The sequence below is a fragment of the Cavia porcellus genome, unplaced genomic scaffold (assembly GCF_034190915.1).
Source record: "Cavia porcellus strain 051 isolate PalLab524CR breed Dunkin Hartley unplaced genomic scaffold, mCavPor4.1 scaffold_1, whole genome shotgun sequence".
NCBI lineage: Eukaryota > Metazoa > Chordata > Mammalia > Rodentia > Caviidae > Cavia > Cavia porcellus.
In genome coordinates this window covers 159,245,666-159,269,721 of record NW_026947484.1, presented here as the reverse complement: position 1 = coordinate 159,269,721, position 24,056 = coordinate 159,245,666, and the positions used below count along the sequence as shown (strand labels likewise).

Below are 24,056 nucleotides of genomic sequence, written 5' to 3'. Positions count from 1 at the left end.
TACTCAATTTTTTGTACTCTTCCCTACCTTGTTTCCTTAAATGCCTAGTAATTTATTGAAAACTGGAAATCGTAGGTCATGTATCAGTGATGGGATTCCATTGTTTACTTCCAGCTGTTTGTTCCACCTGACAGTTACCTGTGAGCAAACTGCCAATATTGCCCATCATGTTACACGCAGCTGTCACGTTTTCAGTTTTCCATGCTTGCTGTTTGCAAGCTGATGTCCTGTGCCTCTGCAACCTGCTCATGTGCCAGCAAGTCTCAGGTTGATTTGGTCTTACAGTACCTTTATCAGTATGTTTTGGACTTGACTGTGTCTTGTGTAACAACCCATGCAGGTAAACTTTATCCTCTTGGCCTTTTGCACATTTTACTCACCATACATTATTTCCTTGAAATTATTTTTAAACAGCATTTTACATTTATGGTTTGCACTTTCCATGCTTTGTGGAGACCTCCATTTCCATCTGCTTTGCTAAGCCAACTAGTACCTTTGTTGAGACCTAGTGAATTTTAAAATAGATTTGTATTTCATCTATTATCTTCAAACTACATTTTGTATACCAGGACAGTTGTTTTTCCCAGTAAGATACTGGATCACCTTGTGGCTTTCACTGCTTCTGACAAGTGGGCTCATCACTGCCCCATACAGAGCTTTCCCCTCCTACGCCTTTTTAACACTGTCCTATTCTTAGGTTTGAGGCGTTTAATTGCCTTGCCTGTGTGGCTTTTTGGTGAAATCTTTGAAGAAACCCTTACATTTGCGCTTCTCCCAGTCATTTCCTGTCTGGAGACCCAAGGACTCTACACAGAGGCTCGCACACATCTGTAAGGCTCCTTTTCAGCACTCTGTGAACATCAGAGTTCTCATCCTCACCCATTCCACCTCACCTCAGGGAGAATACAATGCCCCACAGGAAAACTGTCACAGTAAATTCATTCAAAGGTGTCAAATGGGAGGACACAGGGACAGCATCTGCCTTTCTCAGTTCACCAATGGCCGCCTCACAGCTCACATATTAAATAATGTTTAGGGTTAAATGTAGGATAATCTTGGAGTCCTCAGCTAATTTTACTTTTCATCTTCAAATTTGCATATTATCTATTTTTCTTTTGTTTTCATGAAGTGAAAGCTTAGGAGACTTATACTCAGTTTCCCCCTTTACAGACTTTAATACATCTCCCAGCTAAATCCCACTGGTGTCTCCAAATCATTTATTCCCATTAAAAAACAGAATTTCATTATTTCTTTGTCCCAAGAAGGTAATTCCAAACTCTGTCTAGTTTTGTTACTAACTCGAAGTCTAACTCTGTGGCCCGAAAACATTAATGTAAATCCTTTTGACAGTAAGGATTACTATATGGTCCAACAAAGCACAGTGGTAGGGTCAACACAGTAAAGTGTGCCTGAAGATAAGGAAGTATTTTCAATTCTAGATAAATGAGACTGTATCAAGTGGAAGGCAAATGAAAAATCAAAAGGTTCTCCAAATTACCAGTGTTATAGTGTGAAAGATGACAATACAGTGGTTTGACATGTAAAAATGATACAGGAGGCAGGTAAACATATTTGGTGTCTATGAAGTTAATATTATCAGTAAGAATTTCTGCACACAAACCCACAACACATGGCAGGAGTAAAGATAGCAAATATTTGCTAAACACTGATGCACCAGACACTAGTATAATCATTTACACAATCTCATCAAATTCCTTCAGAGTATTCTTTCCCACCTTTTAATGGGCATGACACCTTATGCAGCAATCTCCCCTAGGGCCACACAGGCACTATAAACTAAACTGTAAGTACTTTCAGTTCAGTGGGAGAAACAGACTACAAAGAAATCAACTGGACCACTGTGTCCCATTCACTAAATCAATCTTTATCTATTATATTCAGATCGGAGGTATTCAGTCTTTGTGGTGACCTCAGGGACAATAGCCCATAGATACTTCTTTGTCAAGAAGGCACAAAACTGTCTTTGTTCTGGGTTCAACACCAACAACTTCAAGCAATTATTGTTTTCGGTGTTCAATGAGTTCCATCTTAATTCTGACTGGATTATCACTAAATTTCTTCTCTCCAAGGTTCCCCATATAGTCTTCCTGGTTCAGTAAAAACATGACGTCTTCGCTGTTTAAGTGAAGCTCACTTTATTCATCTAAAGTCGTGGCCATTAAGACTGATGGTTTTAATTTTTCAAATACTTTGAAGTACAAAGACCTCTCCTCCACTAAACTGAGTTAACAATTTACCTACTTTTTGTAAGTATTATTTTAGTACCTTTATTTGGCTATACATTTAGAAACACAATCACACATACACATACACACATTTTAATTTGTGTATTCATGACATGCTACCATACCCTGTACTCTAAGCACTCAATCAATTCAATGAAGCTGGAAAAGAACACCAAGTTTTTCCTGACCACTCTCAATTTGACTCTCATGTCCCATCCCTCCTGATACCATTAAATAGCCATCAAGGTTCCTATTTAAATTAAAATTACCTTCCTGATCATCAATATAGCTGCAGGTCATTTCTTTCCCTATGTGACAGCTCTTCCATAAACCTTCCCTCCCATTCCCCATTATTTGTTTTGTTTCTACTGGAGAACACATGTACCTCACAGGACACAGGGTACAATGTGAAAGGACACTCAATGGCCAAAACTGGAATAGCGAGCAACAAATAAATAGAAAAAAGTATCTATGGACATAAATGGAAAAAGTTCTAAGAATAATTCCAAATAGATACAGATAACCACTTCCAACAAAAAGTGGAGCTTAATTCTGCCGATTGTACAGTGGTGAAGTACAATTAGTAAATCTTGCTTCAAAGTAATTTAAGTAAAAAATACTAACTCGAGTGGTAATTCAGGTGAACTCTACCTTACGCAGATATGGAAGGTTATCATCCCCGTAGAGGTCATGTGTGTATTGTGTGCCACTCACAGATTAGACAGGTACCTAGCCTCAAAAAACCTACTGCTCTAGAGCAGCAATGAGAAGTACAGCCAATTCTAACATGGAGTAGGGAAATTCTACAGGACACCAGGACAGTATTTCCCTAACTCGCCAAAAGCAAGGAAAGAATGAAAAATAGGGCTGGGGATTTAGCTCAGCGGCATAAGTGCCTGCCTTGCAAGCAGACACTTGTGAGTTTAATCCCCGGTACCGATTTAAAAAAAAAAAAAAAAAGAATGAAAAATAAAGAGCAGAGATTAGGAAAAGTAACAATTGGTGCAATGTAGTACAATACACTGGCTCTTGGAACAGATTAATGGGAAAAATGATACAGTAAAATAAAATCTAGAGTAGAATTAGTAAACTAAAGTTAGCGTTTTAGTTTTCAAAAATATAACATAAGATGAAAACAGTAGAAACTGGGTGGAGGTGTTTTGAGAAATCTGCCTACAATGTTTGAAACTTTTCTAGGGTGTGTACTACTAACTGAAGTTATAGCTTCTTTACCAAGTTATTGGATTAGAAATATCTCAACTGGCTAACAATCTCATATGTTGGCTAACAATCTCATATGTATTTTCCCAAAGACTTGATTTTGTTTTTACTGTATGTAACACTGAAATCGGTCAAACATGAGGTAAGCTTCCTTTAGGTTCCTTAAACAAGTATTTAATTCCCTGACATGTCACCCTAATTTGTTTTTGTAATCCTTCAAAAGTGGTCTTTATGTTTATACAGCTTATTCTTAACTTGGCCATTCATTACTTAATACCATCCAATACTGGTTAGATGAAATGCTTCCAAGGGAAAACTTAAGAGAGCTTCACAGTTAAACAGTTGTTGGACACCACAGTAAAGTGATAGTTTAAGAGTAATTCAAGAAGCAAGCTAGGGTATTCTATTCATAAGGCACAGGTGTGCACTGGCCAGTAGGAAACATTCAACTCTCAAAGTCACAAGTGGTAATTGTAAGTACCCAAGGTTGTGAGGTAATCACAGCTTTTTTGAACGTTTAAAACCAAGCACTCACATATAAAAAGCAAATACAAAGAGGTAAACAATTCAAAGAAAACTGAAGTTAAAAATCCACATTAGGTCACAGCTTAAAAATCTCTAGTTTATTTCTAACAAACACCACTTGATGCTTGACTCACAGACTTTATTTACATTTTTCTACAGCATCATTTTCTCTTGAAATGAACTAGTACAGCTTAGTTAAACCAAATGAAATCATAATCATCCAAATTGTCTGTCAACTCCTATTAGCTAAATTTATAACCTTGCAATTGCTTAGTACAGTCAAAGTTTTAAATACAGAAAGCACAAGAATAAATGGTAACATGTAGAATCTAGATGATCATCTGGGCAACTTAGAAGGTGGACTTTCGAGAAGTCTGAGGCACAATTACAAGAGTAAAAGTTCTTGTGCAACCTACAGTAAATGTAGCAAGGAAAATTAAGACATAAAAAAATGGGAAAGCTCACTGTAAAAATATTATCAAAATATTTCTACGTATCTTGTATTCATCTTTAGATCCTTGGAAAACATTTTAAAATAAAAAACAAATATAATTTGTGTTTGATCTGTCTACTAAACACCTTGTTTTTATTTAAATTGTGGCAGACAATGTTAAAAAAAAAAAAAAAAAAGAGAAATCAGTACTCTGTAACAAAAAGATCCCAAGCACAAATGCTGATTTCCCTTCATATACTTACCTTGCATCGTCACTGAAGATACTGTTAAGAGAAACTTTTATTTTCAAACCAGGAAACAAAATGGAGCTCGAGACCAGATTTTAACTGAGAAATAAAACTCAAAGCATTTTAAGCCATAAGTTTTTTCATGTAAAATGAAATATAATGACTCCTGTTTTTATCATGCAGAAACAAGCATTCAATTGCTATTCTGAAAAACATGTCATTATGTTTGAAATGACACATCTCTGAATAAATGTTTAATCACATGTCTGTGCTGGCCCTTTACCAAAAGAAGGAACACACTTCAAAATCTTTGATTTGTTCATCAAGTACAATTTAGCTTTTTCTAACCTACTGTATTTACTAACTAGATTTTTCTTTTAAAGGACACTGCACAAACCTTTCTAAACCTTTTACTTAAGATAAAAGATTTTTAAAATACAAGTAACCAGATTAGCAGAGAACTGATAAAACTATTAAACGCTTCTTTCTTTGTCCAAATTATGGATAAGAAAAGGAAATGGTAATACTGTGCTCCTTCTGCAATCCACAAGATTTTTCTGAATTAAATGTGGTGATGCAAAACCGGTATAAAAGAAACAATGATTATCCTAAGGCAATTTCAGCATAGGGAATTTAAAATGAAGTTTCACTTGGCCACTCAGTTTAACTCTTCATGGCAGGAATCATTCTGATATAGGCCAAAAACACAGACGTTTAACTTCTTTTCCAGGTGAACATAGCAGGTTTTTTTTTTTCCCCAAAAAGTACTTGTTGAAGCTGAAATGGTTTTAAGGGAATAGATGTAAATAATAAACAAAAGAGCTTTTATTTGGGGTATTATGGCTTAAAATGCAATTTACTTTTAATTTCACAAATAAACACATTGTATTATTTTGAAAAACAATAAAGGCATGCACCTCTACTAGCAGATTTAGCACTTCTGACCAAGTAAGACATCAACTTCTTAAAAACTGTTTCATGCACTGTACTGGATGTTTTTTAGGATGTAAATTTTAATACATTATTTCTTTTTTGAACTTGAACGGGAACCAGAATGGGATGATCCAGAAGATGACCTGTGGTGCCTGTAAGACATAATGGAGAAAGCAGGCAACCTAGTAAGCTATAGATGGATTTTAGCATTCACACTAAACACTACAAAAAATTAAACACCTTGATGCTGGTAAAAGGAATAATAAATTAAGATGTAAGCTTACAAAAACAAAATTATCTGGTACTTAAGACTTTAGATGTAAGCCCAGAAACGGTGTAATAGTAATCAAAATCCTCTACAGTTTAAAAGTATCTTCTCATTTCAAAATATAGCCACCTCTCAATTATTTAAGGTAATAAAGAAAAGCCTTGCAAAAATGCGTAAAATTACACAATGTACCACAAAGACATGTAAACTTGGTAAGGGAAGTGTAACTAAATCAATTTCTCCACTATACTATATAAAGTGTAATAGGCCTATATGTAAAACAGATACAGCAAGGCTTCTGATTGTGTATGAGAAAATATATTAAGTAATTAAGTTTTGGAAATCTAGGTCACACAAAATGACTGTACAATTAGTTATAGTGTTATATTCATGCAGCTAATATGAATAATTCAATATCAACCTGGGTAAAGTAGTGGTGTTCCGTAGGGGTTGGCCCTGGGCTCAGGGTTGTTTAATGTTTTCACCAATCACCTGGCTTATGGAATAGAGAACATGTTCATTAAGTTTAGATGACAACAAACTAGGGGATTATATGTGGCTAAGATAAAAATTTGCAGAAGTGGTAAGAAAGCAACAGACTGAATTTCACTCAAGTTCAAAGTAATTTTCTTACAAAGAAACAAATACGCATAAACAAGACAATGTGTAATCATAATTTCAAAATGTGAAGAAGTAAAACTAATCAATCTGTACAGGTAGGAATGAGATAATCTTACTGGTAAACCCAGCTATTATCATTCTTTATAATACTTCTTTTTACGAGTTAAGAAGATATGGACAATCTGCAAAATTATGAAGCCATCAGAATAATTACACATTGAGAACCAAAATAAATAAATAAATACATAGGTAGTCTATTGCAGAAATGGCTGACAATGAACAATTACACTCCTCAAATTTCAATGCAAAGTAATTTAGTAAAGGTATGTTTTATAAAAAACAGATTTAGACTGCAAAAAGCTTTGAGGACTAATTTCCTTATAGATAAAAGGCAAATAATAAGCTGTGGAAATCCACTTATACTTGTTTATAGGAGGACAGATTGCCAGTCATCTGAAAGTTTAACATTTTATTAAATGCCCTAGAATCCCTGCCATTTTGAATACTTAACTGAAAATAGCGTAATATAAAAATCAACTTGCAAATTACTTCAACATACAGCTTCTGAACTGCAATCTCTAGCAGACAAAAATAACCGAGAGTTGGCTATAGTAATATAAATGGAAATAAAAATTTAAACAAAATGATCAGAGAATAGTTTGATCTACAACTTATTTCTAAGTTGATTCAAGTACAAAGCTAAACAAAGTTATCTTGTTTTCGATGTTTCAAAGATAAGTATAACTTGCTGTTGGAACAACAGAGGTAGATACCTAACCCCTTACTACAAAGTCCATTACATTACACCTTAAAAACACCCATTCTTATTTCTACAGAAACCCAAACCTTTCGGGTGACCGTGATCTTGTTCGTCTTTTTTTTCGATCACCAGGAGAAGAAGATCTAGAACGACTTCTCTTTCTGTTCCTCTCAGGAGAAGATGATGAACTTGAGTAAGATCTTTTTCGTGGGGAAGAAGAGCCCCTGTGGGACCTAGAGCTGGATCTTCATTGATTGAGAAACAAATCAAACATTTTGTTAAAAAAAGAAATGAAGAAGATTATTTATAACTATGAAGTTTTAGTAAGAAAGAATACTTACTGCTTATACTCAACAGAAGACTTCTGGATCAACCATGAAAATACTATTTAATACAATTATTTTAACTTCATCTCTTTTTAAGAGCCTTTAAGTATTCATTGCTTCTAACTGAAAATCACCTTATGTAGGATTTTTTCTATGCTTATAAACCTTTTCAATTTAAAGTACATACATAAAAATCAACAGATTAACTGTAGTTGTGATTCAGAAAATATCTCCCTGCATTTGGGCAGAACGTATGTTACACAAAACTTCCTAAAGAAAACACATGTAATATTTCCTTGCAGAATTATGCACTCATTAAGATGTTATAGAAAAATGAGCGATATGGTACAAGAATAAGAATGAACATTAACCATAGGAAACTACTAAATATTCAAGATAAATGAGTAACTTTAGGACTTGATTTATAGTCACAATATTCTATCAAGTAATACTATTTATGAAATATGACATGTTGACATTCACATGTTTCAGGCAAAAGTAAATGTGCAATAAATAAATGCAAATTTTTTCTTCATTTACATATTTTGGTTGAAGGAATTTAGCTCAAACTTCCCAAAAAATTCACCTTTGGGCTTAACATAAAACCAGAAAGCCCAAAAGGAGAATTCTTTGGAAAGTTACGAGCAATAAAAATATATGGGAAGAATATGAAGGCTGTTCTGTAAATTTTAATTACAGTGTTTCCCAAAGGGAATACTAAAATTTAAGAATTTTCATTTAAACGGCATTAAAATTAAAAAAATCTTACTAATATGTAAGAAAAAACGTTTGCTCTCTATTTTGTACTGACTTAACACAGATGTGTGCAACATTCTTTTCTCTATAATATGATTAAACTATAGTTGTCCTGAAATCCTAGCTTTGGTTCAAACAAGCTAGTAATTAAATGCCATTGTTCAACTTCAGTGTGAATCTCCATCTCCATATTAAGTTGGATATCAGAGTCTTTCTGTATTTACATTAATGCCTTTAGTATACAATCAGTAAGTTAACTTAAAAAATAAAGGCAGCACATTTTGACTAGTATTTCTAGAGAGCATATACTAACTTCGAATTATTTCCCCTTTACAGTTTAAATGCAAACATAGGTTAACAGCAATGATTAAGAATGTGTGCCACCTAAACTAACCAATCATACTGTACTTGGTGTGGTTTTTTTTTGTTGTTGTTGTTGTGAGACAGGATCTCCTTACATAGTTCAAGCTGGCCTTGACCGCACTATGCAGCCCAGGTTGTTCACAAACTCTTGTAATCCTCCTGCCTCAGCCTCCTGAGTGCTGATTACAGGTGTGCACCACCGTGCCTGACTACATTTGATTTAGTTTTAAGAGCAATGTGTATTCTATAAATACTGTTTATAATATTGTTAAAATTTAGAGTTGAAAATATGTACATAAATACTCCCAATAAACTTCATCTAGTATAAATAACAAAGTTGCTTCTGTTAATATTTGCCTTGCAAAACAAAACGTGTTTTGAGGCAGTTATTTATTCTTCCTTTCAATAAAATGTTCATTTACACTATATATTAATTTTGCTAGAACTAATTTACAAAAAAATAGTGTCAATAACTAGAGATTTGACATTAAGACTTGGTTCATCTTCTTACTTCATCATAACCAAAACAAACCTTGGACACATCATGTGGAACAGCCACCTTAATTCAATCATGGGAATGTCTTGGCACATTGCTAGCAATGGAAACATCTCATGGCGAGAAAATTAAGCTGAGGCAAGTGCATTAGTTTTCTAATGCTGAAATAAAATTGACAAGTAGAAGCAAAAAATAAGGGGGGAAAAAGCAGCAACACCTTCTGCAGCCTATTTTCTCTCTCTGCTTTACAGAGAGATGCTACCTCATTCACCTTGATTTCGACCCACGAGATCTCGAATGTTCTCTGGAACTGGAACGAGATCTTGACTGCGAACTGGAAGAACTTCTTGAACGGGACCTGGAACAACATGGAAGCATTTTTTTTTCCAGGACCACTTAACTGAGCTTTGTGATATGAACACTGAAAGAAAAATATGCATTAGAGTTCATTTTCATGTAAAAAATAACTACAATATACATTATCTTCCAAGTATTTTAACAAAACTTTTTAATAAAAAAAACACTTAAAAGTCAACTATTACTTTTTACTCGGATTAAATTAACACTAAAATCATTAAACTATAATTAGAAGTCAGGACTAACATATCCAGAAGATAGAATGTACGGTTTGTTAATTTGTCTGTATTGTTAAAACTCATTCTATCTCCTTGGCGTGCTACCCAGTGCTGCATGTTAACCACTAGCACATGGACATCTGATCATTGTGCTTTTCTATTTACTATCAATGGCATTAAGATATACTAGTATTCCCGCCATGGCTATACATAAAGTTTACTTAACGTATCTCTTGAATTTGCTCCTGAGGAAAGATACTGTTAACATTTTTTTCTGAACATTATTTTATAATTACTATTTTATGTTTTTAGGCTTTATGTTGTATTCATTAATGAATACTTTATGTTAAAAGTTCTTATCTAATACTTTATCCCTAAACATGATTAAAATCCAATGACTATAGTATTATTTGTAAACAGGATTTTTCAAGATGAGGCTTCTAAGGTACTGCTTTTCAGCTAAAAATTTTTTACCTATAAAAATCAAAGAATATGTCTTCATATGAGCCAACAAAACAATATACAACACCAACTAAGTCTTTTTTTATTACCAACTAAGTCTTTTTTTATTCCTAGACATCCCAAAATTGTGAGAAGTCAACAGAACCGGAAGGCTGAACAAGCTCCTTTATTTGGAATACTGACGTCAAACTGAAGTATTAAACAGTTGTGTAACACGCAGTCACCTTTAATGCCCAGAAAATTTTCGTACTAACTTTTACCATCTTTAATAAATAAATCCCTCATTTATTTTATGGAAGCTTTTAGATACTTAAATATCATTATATCTAGTAATTTACTTGTAGTTCTAAGCCTATGTCAGTAAAAGGCATGATACTAAAATAAAGGACATTTAATACTAAGATTTTGCATTTCTGAAAATACTGGACAGTATCTACAGGGCACCAAGATGAAGTCTTTAAATGATGATGTGAGTGAAAATTCTGAAGTAAAAAATAAAGCTATTTAGTTAAAAAAATAAAAAAGATAATATTTATAAATAAAGAAGTTAGATACTGACATTTTGACTGGTGTTACCCTTGACCTGTACCCGTTTACCTGGACCTAGACCTTGAACTTGAGGGAGAGGATGAACGTGATGAAGATCGTGAAGATCGAGACTTTGATCGACTTCTTCTATTGGATTTCTTTTTATTACTATCTTCTTCTTCACTGGCATCAAGATTGTATTTTGAGAGGTCAGCATCATCTTCATCCTCATCCTAATAAAAATTCAATTACGTATGTGAACATTTACGTATTAATGCTGTCTACTGGGAAAGATGAATGGTTCGTGTGGTAGGAGAATCTCTGGATGTACGGTCAGTAACTGAAAGAAAACTCACTCTCAGTTCTGGAATTTATCTATCAATTCGTAATGTCAGCTGAACAGATTTGATTAGTGTCTCAGATTATTCAGATGCTAATCTACAAGTCATATTCATTTTCTCCCTATCACAATCTCTTAGCCCTTACCAAGTTAGTCAGAGTATTTTCAATTCTAGCTCCTTAGAAGTCCCTAATTCTCCTCCTTTAGTCTAAGGTAGGAATTTTGCTCCTTTTTTCTCCAATGTATTAATTGAGACTCATCTCCCTAACTCTGGAAATTCCCTTTGCTTTTCTAGGATCTCATATACAAAGACTCATCACCCCGAAGAACAAATCAGATTAACTATAATCGCTTGTGTCTTAACACTTGCATTTCAGATGCCCTAAAGTAAGAGCCAGGTCATTAAAACACCAATCTGACCCCACAGAACACACACTACTGGACTAGAGCGGGACTGCTCTCTGTTCTAACCACAGTGGCCTATGGATGACTTTTTTAAAAAATATTGCTGACCTGTTTCCCATTTATAGAAATTGTAATTGTTGTTCTGCCTGAAGGTGCTTTTACCCTAGCTCTTCCTGGGGGCTCCTTCATAATCAATTAAGTCGTAATTCAAATTTCACCTTTTCAGAAATTATCCACTAAAACCAAAGTAGCTCTTTTTATTACATATCTATTAACAGTGTCACGTCTTCCATAACATTCTCTCTATAGCCTTCTTCATTTAAATGTGCCTCCTGTGGAGAAGGATAGCTCCATCAAGATGGTGTAACAGCTTCAAAACGAACTACTCCACAGTGGAAACTACTCCCTGCGAGCACACATCTTCACCCAGGGTCCACAGACTCAAAAGCACTCATCGCATAGTGGCTCACGTAAGACAAGGGCAAGATGGACGTGGAAACTGCTTACCTCATCTAATTTATATTTAGAAAGATCTGCATCCTCATCTTCTTCTTCTCCCTCTGATTCTTTATCATCAACTTCCTTTAATATAGACGCAGGACCAACTGCCTTCCCTCTGTACTTTTTCTTTTTACGCCCAAACTACAGAAAAATAGTTTCAACATTTTGTAAGCTGAAAATGCATTGAAATCAGTATTTTAAAAAATTGTTTCTAATATTTAAATGAAGTATTTAAAAATACTCCTCTGCACTAAAGATATTTTCTAACATATCCTCCTACTAGTATTCAATCTATATACTTATATGACTTACCTCATCATATTCTCCATCAGATTCTTCTCTTTCTATATACTCAACATTTTCTCTTTCATTGAAACCACCACCATATCCTAAAAAAGGAATGTAAGAATTCATTTGAGTAACATGATATTCACATTATCTGCAAAAAACATAAGATCTAATGAATGGCAGTAGCCTATCTACCTGGTATATTTCTAATCTTTTAAAAGCTTGTAACCTCTCAGACCAGCCTCAAAGCTATATATCTCAGCTATAAAGTCACGACTATATTTTTAACTCTCTTCAACTTCAAATTGTCTTCTATAAAAAATTTATGATATATATAAATAGAAAACATTTTAAGCTTCTGCTATAATCATGTTTTAAAAGAACATTTGTCAATACTGTATCATAATTCTTCTAGGGAAGGTAGGCCCAATGAAAACTACAAATTAAATTTCACTGTTTCCAACTCCAGTTCAGCCTGAAATCTTTTTTTTTTTTTTTCGTCTTCTTTTTTTTTTTTAATCGGTACCAGGGATCGAACTCACGACCACACACTTGCAAGGCAGGTGGCTTATGCCGCTAAGCTAAATCCCCAGTCCCAGCCTAAAATCTTGATAAACTGAAATTTTCCTGAGGTAAAATGTAGTGAGTCACTAAGCAGAATTGGCCATCCTTTGCCACTGGTTTAGTTGATTTTAACACAATTGCTTTTTAGTATAGTTAAAATTTATTAAAATTCTCTGAAATATAAAACTTCAGATCAAAAATATTCTGCTAAATAAGTGATTAAGACCAGCAAATCATCATTCTCTAATCAAGAGTAAACAACTTAAATGGTCACATTTTTCACAGCAGTACCAGTACACAAGGCCAGTGATTCCTTTAAGGACTTTATGAGCCAGCAAAGTAACTTTGTATTTGCCAAGCATGAGGATTTAAAAAGTTTTCATTTCATTTTTTAAAAGAAAAATCCCACCAATTAAACACATTTTTTCTCATTAATATACTCTGTACCAGCAATTTTAATATTTTTTCCATCCTTTCTTATAAGCTACAGAAAAAGAAACAAGTTTGATGAAAACAAAGAGGTTATTAAGTATGTGATATGAACTTGTACAACAAAGCCAACCTACAAACTTCTCTGTACAAGGGAAAACGTAGTAAAAAGCTTTCTACTGCAAGAAAATATGGATGTCATTTACCCTAAATAGGTGAATTAGAGCTCTAAAAACCACAAAAGTGTAACTACACTGCAAGAGTAACAAACTTCTCTTTTATTCCTGTCAGGTCCCACTGAACTCCTCTCTTAGAGAACAAAACTTAGAGAACAAGAGAATAAGTTACTCTGCAATTATGATCAGCAATAGCAAAGACTGGTAGACAAGAAAGCAGGAGAGGCTCAGGACATCACAAGCATGGAAAGAGTGTATCAAGTGAGAGGGTAACCAAACCCAAGCTGTGCCAACTGCAGTTTATATTAGACTGTCGCGAAACTTTAAAGGAGTCACAGTGAAAATCAAGGAGAATTTAAATGAAGGCAGTTTCTTGAGTTTATTTTAAAAACTTTTATTTTAAAATAAAAAAAAATTTTAAAAAGTTTATTTTAAAATTTAAAAACAATTTTTTTTAAGAGTCTGGAATTTAAGCCTAAAAGCAATCAAAAGTTTTAAACAAGGAAGTTTTCAGTTTGGAAAAACAAACGCGAACACCCACCCAGCTCTCTTGGCTGCACTGGGCAGATTATGTTTTCATGACAACACAGAATGACACAACGATATTTTTGCACAGCTTAAAAAGCTGAATGATAAAGTCACATTTGAATTACACAGATACATGGTTGGGCTAACTGTTGATAATGGGAAAACTAAGTGCTGCCAGATAAATAGTTTCATTTTACCACTGACAACAGAGCCAGTGGCAAATTATTACATAGGCCAATGACTACTAAACACCAGTGGAATAACCAGTGGGTTTCTAGGACCCATTTGCAAAGAATTTCAAGTTTTATCCTTTAGAATTTGTATTTTAAGATTTTCTCAAATGATTCTCACGCAGTCAAGTTTGAGAATTGCCTGAGCTTCAAAGGAAAATTTGCAATGTGTCCCTTTGCTCTTACTGTTGTATTAGGATATCAAATGAATAGAAAATACCAATTTTCCGAGCTTATCTAAAAATATAGTGATATCTCCACATAGGGCTCCCTACCTGTAACTTACACACTAAAATTATAAAATGAAAGTTTTAAAAATACATATAGGAGTGCCCCATAGGGTCCCCACGAGCAGGACCTGGACGCTGCTCACACAGCCATCTGCAGGTGGGGCTGCATCACCTGCTGGAAGAAGGGCGTGGCGAGGCTGGAACCCTGCCTCACAACCCCTGGCCGCGGAAGTCCTCCTACCCTTCCATTCCCTTACCCATGTTCCCAGCTAAATAGATGACCAAAGGTCTTTCTTACGCTTAAAGCAAACAAAACAAAACATATGGGCACAGATTTCTCAAGTGAAATTATAAGGGCAGAACAAACAGCATCCTCAATTAGTACTGCAACTCTCTGAGAAGGTACTATCAATGCTTAACTCAATCATTTAGTTAAAAATGTCACTGTTGTTATACCTGTTCTTTCTTCTAATTTAGCATACTTTGGAGTGTTACACATGTTACACTCTGATCTTCTGGCCCAATTCACATTACTGCAACTATAAAAACAAAAAATACTGTATCAGAAGCTTATAATACAATATTACAATGTCAAATTGTTAGATATTCTGAATTTCAAAATAAAAATTAGAATGAAATCACTATCAAAAGCGATGTTCACTAAGAGATAATATAAATCAAGAAAACATATACTGGTCCAGGAAATGTGGGTCCCAATGATGAATCAGATGATTTAGGCAGAGAATAAAATCTATACAATACGAAATGTACCATCATGATTTTGAAGAAGACAAATTGTAACTTCAATTTAAGTGCCTGTAATTCTTTAGTCTCCAAATGCACGTCAAAGAAGAGTAGGGTCATAACCTTCCAAGTTAAGTAGCCCCTCTATCCTGGAGTCATAAGCATTAAATTTCACAGCATACCGTATCTGGTGACTTAATATGCTGCAAGAAAATTTCCCACTACAAATTTAAAATTCACAGGACTGAAAATTTCTGTAAGATCCTTTTCTGATTCAGTCCTGTTTTGTATATGTAGGATTTATTCACATGGCAGAAAAGTTGAGGGGGGGATCAACACAGAACTAAGTCCATAATTGAAACTAAATATTAAAAAATCTATTTAGGAATAATTTTTTTTTTGTCTTTTTCCTTTTTATCGGTACCAGGGATTGAACTCACGACTGCCTGCCGCTGAGCTAAATCCCCAGCCCCTAGGAATAATTTTTTATGCTAGGCAACTTACAATTCTAAAATTATTCTTTAAATAACATGAATTTTATGATGCATGTCACATTAACAATAGAAATTTACATTTTAGAGTTTTCTCCTGAGGAAGTTAAAACTTTTAATATATCATACCCTAATTACCTCATCTTAATTCTTTATTGATATACAGTCCATTATAGTAACAAGTATTTAAGTTTTAAAACACAAAAAGAATACCTAAAATTTCTTTCCACTACACTTAAAATGGAAAATAGACTTCACAACTAAAAGGCCTCTAATAACAGAAAATTAATAAGCCTTGACTGGTTACATCATAATCTGAATGAAGAGTGGACAATAATAGGAACACATACGTTTTACACTGCCAGTCATTAGCACTAAATAGGCCTCGGCTCTTTTCTGCCAAAGTTTTTCCTATTTCAGTGCCCCCAGCTTTCATCATCTTGGCCTCAGTTGTTTTCTCTGAAAATAAAAAAATGCCGTATGAATCCAGGGAAAATAAATGTCTTGTACAAGATTAATACAACCTTCCTTAAATACTTACCCCGACCACATCGATTACAGCTGGTTCTTCTCGCGAAGTTTACATTTCCACATCTGAAAAAATGAAAAGCTTTTAGAAATGTCACTTAAATTAATAAAACGGTTGAGTTTTTATGTATTCACACTTCACATTTAGAATCCTGAAACAAACTCATCTGAATCACGTTAATGTTAGCATTAACTATAAAAAAACTTTACAATTCACTAGAAGATGAAACAAAACAAAACAAAAAAAACCCCACCAAAATATATGATTCAGAAAGTTAGTGGAAAAAACTGATCTGGAGTCAAAACCCAGAACTCTGATTTTCCCTTTCTAGTTATATCACCTGGTTATATTCATTACCTAGTTATATTCATTACCTCTGTGCTTTGGTATCCTCACAGAACCACCGATCTTTAATTAGAATGAAGCCTTCTTTACCCAGTGAAAATGAGATTTGACTCTCAACAATTCTTGACAAGGAACCAGGGAGTTAAAAAACACATTCTAAACTAATGCCAATACCAACAAGAGTAAGATAAATACAAAAACGTGTTAAGTTTTATAATACAAAATCCTAGTGCTGAACCGAATGGGGACAAAGTTGATAAAGGAAACACCGCTTCACAGAACTTGATGAAATGTTCTTTTGACAGATAGAACGTGGAATGGTAAGACGAAAGGTTAAGTTATACTAACTAAAAATGCAGATTCAATAATAAATAATTGAGTTTTATAAAATGTCTGTCAAACCTGAAACCTGTAGGACAAAACCACAGCCGGTATCCTCAAGGCAGGAGTTAGAATGTAACTTTATGCTTGCAATTAACAGAACTAAAATTCATTACCATTACCTTACTAATGTATAACCTGTTATCAGCAAAAGCAGGTTAAATGCGGTCAATGACATACAATGCTTACGTTTAACAAAAAAAGACCAACATGTTACAGTAGAAATACACCTGTCAAGAATCAAATGACAAACTGAAAAACTTCTAGGTTATTTTTCTTCCTAAAAAAAGCATTAGACTCTAGTACTGAAAATACACTCTGAACATGTCCCCTGGATTTATATATATTTTATTTTTAAAATGAGTTTAAATGCATTTTACGCTTAAGATGTCTACCTCAATGTCCAGGTGCACTGTCATTAAAGACAGAAAATAGCACACCATTTTTCAGGTGACTAAAAAGTGCAAGCCAGAAGTTATTCTAAATCTTCTGACGGCTTTTGATACTGTATTATCAAGCTGATGGCATTCCTAACGTAACTTTGGTTGTTCCATGTAACCATTATGAGCTAAGACTTGAGTTTCCACACGTTTTCTTAATACTGAACTCCCACTTACATCACAGTGCGTACGTGCCTTATTTATGTTACTGCTCAACACACGTGTTACTTGTGTTCATTACAGTGGAGTGATTCTGTTCCTATTTTTAAAACGAAATTCAGTACCTTCCTTTGAGTTAAACGGCCCACAACACAACCGAAACGAAAACATTTGTCCCACACGGTTTTTCTTTTGCTATCTTGAACTGCCTAGCTTAGTGACAAGGAATAACAACACTTTGATGTGAACAAGCGTCGTACACTGTATTTCTTTGATGTGTCCAAGTGCGAACACCTCTACTGATGCACTCTTCAGGACAACGTGACAACTTAATTTGGAACACACTGCGTTTAGCGACAACGACAGAAAGCAGAGTCACACACGTGCCTGGGCACCTGCGGGGCACAAAGCTGAATTCATGTAGGGAAATTAAAGGCCCATTAAGAAAAATCAGAATCTCCCAGATTGAAAGATGGGACGAACCCTGTGAGACCGACCAGTCGGCTCCGTATTACAAACAAGAGCCACAGGAAGCAAGGAGATGATGTGGATGGAGAAAGCGACGCTACCAGGGCAGAAGGACAAAGTTCCGCGGGGAAAGTCACGTGGGAGTCCGGAGCGCTCTGCCCTCCTCTCCCCTCCTCTCCTTTCCTCTGCGCTCAGATTCTCGGGGGCTGGGGGTCCGCACGCCACAAGACCAGGCCACCGCGGACACAGGCCGCCAAGGAAACGCAGGCCACAAACACTGCGAAGCCCCATGACCTCCCAAACGCCTGGCTGCGACGAGAGCCGTCGCCCTCTTCCCGCCCCAGCTGCCGCTTCATCGCCGCCTCCCAGGCTGAAGAAGCGCGAGGAACTCGCAAACATGGGAAATCCCAACAGATCACACAAGCCTCCTGACAAACCCAGCCCCAACCCGGGACCCTTCAGGAACTCACTTCTTGTCAGGGCAAATCCAGTCCCCGTCACTGACTCGGAAATTCTTGGTCGACATCTTGATCGCCTCCACCGCCACCGCCGCCCGCAGCTACGTCTTCGCAGGAGAACGCGGGCCGGGTCTTTCGGGCTCTCGGGCTGTTCGCGCACTGCCTGACTCCAGCCCGACACTGCGGAAGACTAGAAAAGGACGGCGTCAGGCCGGGGTTGCGTTTGAACGCTTTTTTACAGACTAAGGTGCCTGTGCGCCTGTTTTCTCTGGCGAAAAGTTATCGTACAACAACCTTTTAAAAATACCTAAACTAACAGGCATGCCCAGGACAGTCCACGCAGGAGGCCTCCGTGGCACTAGAAGCTTCAGAGAGCCCCCTACAGGCGGGAGGACCCAAAAGAAAAAACACTTCCGCTTACATGGGCGGGCCTAGGGAAGTGGAGGCGGAAGTGACGCGTAACTGTGTTGAGGTCGGGGTCGTGGAAAGGCCAGCTACCTAGTTTATGTTTGGGACGTGGGGTGTTCACGATTTTGGAGAAATTATTTTAGTAAAGGGAAAATCCTTGTTTCTTCATTGTGTATGTGGGGTGTCATGTAAAAACCTATTTTTATACATAAAAAAGTGCGATATAAAAGGGTACACAAAGCCAATAATTGAATAACCAGGGTGTTGATAAAACCACTTGTGTCTTTTCTGCCCTTATCCCACTGCTTTCCTCCCGGTATAACATTATCCGTTATTTTGTGTTCTCTTTTGAAACAAACCTGGTTTGTGTACATGATGTTTAGTTTGGTAAACTGTTTAGCTAAGCATAGTTCACTTTTTTACACTTGTCTTTATGCTTCTAAATTCATCCTATGTAGTTGCATATACCTGTAGTGCGTGTATTTTGTTTCTATATATTTGTAATTCTTCTCTTGTGATAATTTATCCCTTCCTGTCTCAGGTTTTGCCGTTGCGTTTTTAAGAATTCTGGCATCTGGGGGCTGGAGATTTAGCTCAGCGGCATAAGCGCCTGCCTTGCAAGCAGGGAGTCGTGAGTTCGATCCCTAGTACCCATGAAAAGGAAAAGGACCAAAAAAAAAAAAATTCTGGCATCTGAATGCAAGTATTTTTAATATCTTTAGTTTTAATATTTGCTTTAATATTTTTGGTAATTCTAACATCTTATTTAGGGGTTGGCAGCTGTTGATTATATTATGTAATCATTGGTTATCCTGGACATTGAACAATATTGTGTAAACCTGGGCCTTGTTAAAATCCATTGGGGATGTTGATTTTGTTGTTTTTGTGCATTAGAAGGCAGTCGGTCCAGTTTTGAATCGGATGACAGGTTCAATCTCTCCACTGACTGCTGATTTTTATACCACTTGTCTCAAAGCCTTTGCTGTGCTATTTTAAGTCTCTACTACACATACAGGGATTATTTGGTGCTTTGGCAGCAATTTAAATCATAGTTCACAGATCTTTTTTCTGTTTAGCTTTATTTAGTCTTCTGTCCGCCCTACACATGTGTGAGCTTGACATTTGGATAAGGTCCACATTTCCAGCTCTTTTTGATGAAGTCCTCATTTCCTCATCTTCTTGCCAGAAATACGTGGTTTATCTTGGAGTTTTAGCTGCCTTAGCAACAACTGTTGCCTGTGGCTTTAGCTGGGCAAGGTAGTGAGAGACAAGGGAGAAAATAGTGCAGATTCCCACCACACACTTAAAACTATAGAATCCTTTCTTGCCTGTTTCTTTGTCTACAAAGACATTTTCTCTTGTGTGTGGTATGTGTCCAAAGCAAGACCTAAACCCCCTTGGAGTCAGAGTCCAGATTGAAAATCTTGGACACAACCCAAATGCCCATCAGCTGCTGAATGTATAAAAAAAGATTTTTTAAACATTTTTTTGTCTTTTTCTTTTTTTATCGGCACCAGGGATCGAACTCATGACCGCCTGCGTGAAAGGCAGGTGCTTATGCCGCTGAGCTAAATCCCCAGCCCCAAAAGATTTTTAAAAATACAATGAAGTACTACTCAGCCATAAAAAAGAAACTTGAGACATTTGTAGCTGAATGGATAGACCTTGCGACCATACTCTGAAGTGAAATAAATTGGACAGATGTGTAAATACCACATTGTTTCTCTTTAAGTTAAATAAGAACCAAAATATAATAGATATTCTAAAATACAGAGGGAAAGGAAGGATGGGAAAAAGAAAAAAAAAACGAGAAAAGAATACAGTGGAAACAAAGCTTTGTAAATGAGAAGAAGGTTTAAAGGGACAGTAGGGGAACAGATAAAAAGAGGACTCCAGATATATCATGTATAAGTGCAAACTTTCTGAAGAATATAATCATTGTGTATATCTAAATGGTACCAGTAAACTTAAAAAGTCAAAATTGAACCAAAAACAAGCAAACAAAATGATTTAATATTTCCATACAAATTTCTAGTTCGTAGATGCCTCATATGTCCAGTCATCTAGCTGGGAAAAAAATTACTTCTTTTTAAAATTTTGTTTGGTACTGGGAATCAAACTCAGGGCCTTATGCTTGCCAGGCAGGTGCTTACCATTGAACTACTGGCCCAGGATTTCTTAGTTACTCCTGTCATTGCTGCTACCGCAAATTGATAAGAGGGTAGGTCTCTAGGCAGAGCTGTGAGAGAAGACAAGAAAACAGATACAGGTCCTTTCTGGTAAATTTTTATTCCTTGTCCCAGTTTGCATGCTTTTTTTATGTCTCAAAGAGCTAAGATAATAGTTTCACTTGTGTTATGTTTGTACATTGTGTCACCTTGAGAATTCTAAGAGATTAAGGGATTCAGCTCCCCTACATCCTGGGGCTCCAGAGAACAAGGCTTTGTGTTTTACGATGTTGTTCATTGTATCAACCTGAGGAGGTAGGAAGTTTAAGTGACTCAGCAGGGAGCCAGAGGACTTACTTTGTAAACATCCTGGGCCTGTGCAAGAGGAGGGGAGGGAGGGAGATAGCGTAAGTGCTACACCTACCCCAGGGGAAATAATATAATAAAGGCAAAGGAGGGGGAATTGAGGACCGTCCTTCACAGGAGCTTCAGTCTTAGTCTGCAGCTTGAAGGACATCTCCTGGCTTCTGGCGCAGACCGTTTGGCTTCTGCCTTGGACTCTTCAGACTTCGTTGTAGATTGTTCAGCGTTCTGTTGCAACCCCTCGGACTCCTGATACGGGCTTGCATGGGACACTGCAGTAAGTTGCAGCCCATGGGCTGACCCCTTCAGCCTCCAGAGTGCAGATGCCCTCTTCACACTCCCTCATCTGACTTTGTGGCTGAACATTGTAAGCCATTCTTGTAAATTCTTATACCTTAGTATAGCTTGTGTTATGTCTGTTTCTCTAGTAAACCTTGACTGATACAATGGGATACCCTGAATTTTTTTTATTGCTATCAGTGGGAAAGGCAGGCTACAGTGGACTTACTGAGCCTTGACTAGCACTGCTAATCAGGAGAAAGCAAATTAAAATATTAAATAATGTAGCCTGGCACGGTGGCACATGCCTGTAATCCCAGAACTCTGAGAGGATGAGGCAGGGGCTTGCAAATATGAACCCAGCCTGGACTTAGCAACTGAGAGACCTTGTCTCAAAATTAAAAAAAAAAAAATTCCCAATTCACAATGTCTGTTGTACATTTTGAATCTTATTTACTCATTCAGTTTTTTACACTAGTGAGACAATACAATGTTTACACATATGGGTCTGATTTATTTCACTTATGAGTATGGTCTTGAGTTGCATACATTTACCTGTAAAAGTCTCTAGTTTATCCTTATTTATGGCTGAGTAGTATTCCATCATAAAAAATCACTTCTTTTTCATCCATTCCTCAGTTGATACTAAATGTACAATAGAAATTGTGAATTGGGGAAAAGCTGTTCAAAATAAAAGACAAACTGTAATTGGGTGAAGGAGAAAGGAAGAAAGGAAAAAATACATCTATACACGAAATAGTTAAGATATATGGTCAATCAGAAATATAGTTAAGTGCAAAGGCTTGGGCTTCAATCCCCAGCTCCACAAACCACACAAAAGAAAACCATAGTATAATGTTACTACATATCCACTCAAATGAAATAAAAAAATTCAGGGAGCACCAAGCAATGGAGGATGTGGAGAGCAACGAGAATTCTCTGAAGCCACAGATAGAAGAATCAGTTGATCCATTTACATAGGGTCTCTTAAGTTGTGATGACCCAGCTTACAATTTCTAAATTTTATGAGGGCGTGAAAGTGGTACATAGTCAGTAGCAGGCGGAAGTATGAACTGTGACCTTCCCCAGTCCACACAACTTACAGTTCAGGGAGGAGCAGGGAGCTGCAGTGCACAGTCAGCTAAACAGCTGCGGTTTACTGTGTTGCTGAGCTACCATGTTCAAAAAGTGCACTAAATGCATTTTGGACTTGCAGTATTTTCAAGTTACACTGGGTTTAATGTATGTATTCTACTTTACAAAAGCAACCCTCTCCTAAGTGGAACAGCATTTGTGCTTTGAAAAAGGTCATAATTTATTAAATCTGAATTTACACATATCTTATGACCTTGAAATTCCATTCCAAAGTATACTTCCTAAGAAATACATATATGCACTAAAGATATGTATGGTGGAGCCTTGGTTACTTTTCTCTTGTTGCCACGACAAAGTACCCCACAATCAGAAATGAAGAAAGGGTTTTAGCTCACTGTTTGTGGCAGTTTCAGTCCATAGTCAGCTGGCTCCAAGGCAGGGTAGCCTGGCACTGGGCAACACCACAAGGCAACAGCCAGCAAAAGCAGCCAGAACAAAAGCAGGGAACAGCAAGCTTCTTTTCCTCCCTTCCCCACACCCCATTCCCCGGGGGTGTAGCACTGACAAAATCTCCTTGTCCTCCTCTGGTACAGCATGAAGATATTTACCAGTAAGCACCCTGGCTCCCTGCTGAGTCTCTTGGTTAAACTTCTACACTTCCCACGTTGACACAGTGTATCAACGGTAATAAGTGATATGCATAGCTGCATTATTATTGTTGTTGTTGTTGTTATTGTGGTGCTGGAGATTGAACCCAGGGCATTCAGACTAAGCTATGCCCTATACCCTACTCTTCTTTAAAAAAATTTTTTTGAGACAGGGTCTTTGTAAATTACTGCATTCCCTAGGCTAGGATGGAATACATCTCAGCTTTTCAGAGTGCTACAGGCATGTGCCACCACACCTAGCTTGAATTATTTTTTAACTGGTACCTTCTTCACTGGTTATCAATGGTGGATTGAATAAATTGTCACACACTCAGAGAAGACTCAGTGGAAAGCAATAAGAGAATAAATTACAACCCCATTGAACAGTATTGAATTGAAATACAGTATGGAATTGAAACAGCCACACTTAAAGTGGCATATGCTATGTGATTCCATTTACATGAAGTTTAAAAGCAATGGGGCTAATGGAGGGTAGTGATTATTACCCTTAGGTGGGGTGGTGGGTGGCCTCAAGAATAAGGGATACTGTAGCTGGTAAACGATATCATGCAATTACTATTACAAATAGTAACTAACTTTAGTGAGAAGCTTTTGTTTTAGAGCAGTAT

General features: G+C 36.4%; 1 protein-coding gene across 3 annotated transcripts; it reads right to left on the bottom strand.

Annotated features, from left to right (window-relative positions):
• Positions 1 to 4,068: 4,068 nt before the first annotated feature.
• Zranb2 (zinc finger RANBP2-type containing 2) lies at positions 4,069 to 18,669 on the bottom strand. 3 transcript variants are annotated; one of them, XR_002788959.2, is made up of 11 exons: positions 18,480 to 18,669; positions 16,229 to 16,281; positions 16,038 to 16,146; positions 14,909 to 14,991; positions 12,320 to 12,396; positions 12,014 to 12,148; positions 10,831 to 10,994; positions 9,468 to 9,554; positions 7,342 to 7,500; positions 6,296 to 6,366; positions 4,069 to 5,758 (listed from the first exon to the last, which is right to left on the bottom strand). XR_002788959.2 is itself a non-coding variant. In XM_023561236.2 (11 exons), exons 1-10 carry the CDS (start codon positions 18,533 to 18,535, stop codon positions 6,337 to 6,339), a joined length of 957 nt encoding a protein of 318 aa, XP_023417004.1. In that variant the 5' UTR covers positions 18,536 to 18,668; the 3' UTR covers positions 4,069 to 5,758; positions 6,296 to 6,336. The 3 variants fall into 3 exon arrangements, 2 of the variants coding, with proteins under 2 accessions (XP_023417004.1, XP_005008765.2); XM_023561236.2 differs by having other exon boundaries at positions 6,296 to 6,370; positions 18,480 to 18,668; XM_005008708.4 differs by lacking the exon at positions 6,296 to 6,366.
• Positions 18,670 to 24,056: the final 5,387 nt, after the last annotated feature.

What these genes read in the sequence shown, in the direction of transcription:
- Zranb2 (XM_005008708.4), bottom strand. Translation starts at nt 18,535, where the DNA reads ATGTCGACCAAGAATTTCCGAGTCAGTGACGGGGACTGGATTTGCCCT. An exon ending in CTGTAATCGATGTGGTCGGG is followed by an intron (nt 16,147 to 16,228) that starts GTAAGTATTTAA and finishes TTTTATTTTCAG; the next exon opens with AGAAAACAACTGAGGCCAAG. An exon ending in CTAAATATAAATTAGATGAG is followed by an intron (nt 10,995 to 12,013) that starts GTAAGCAGTTTC and finishes AATTTTTATTAG; the next exon opens with GATGAGGATGAAGATGATGC.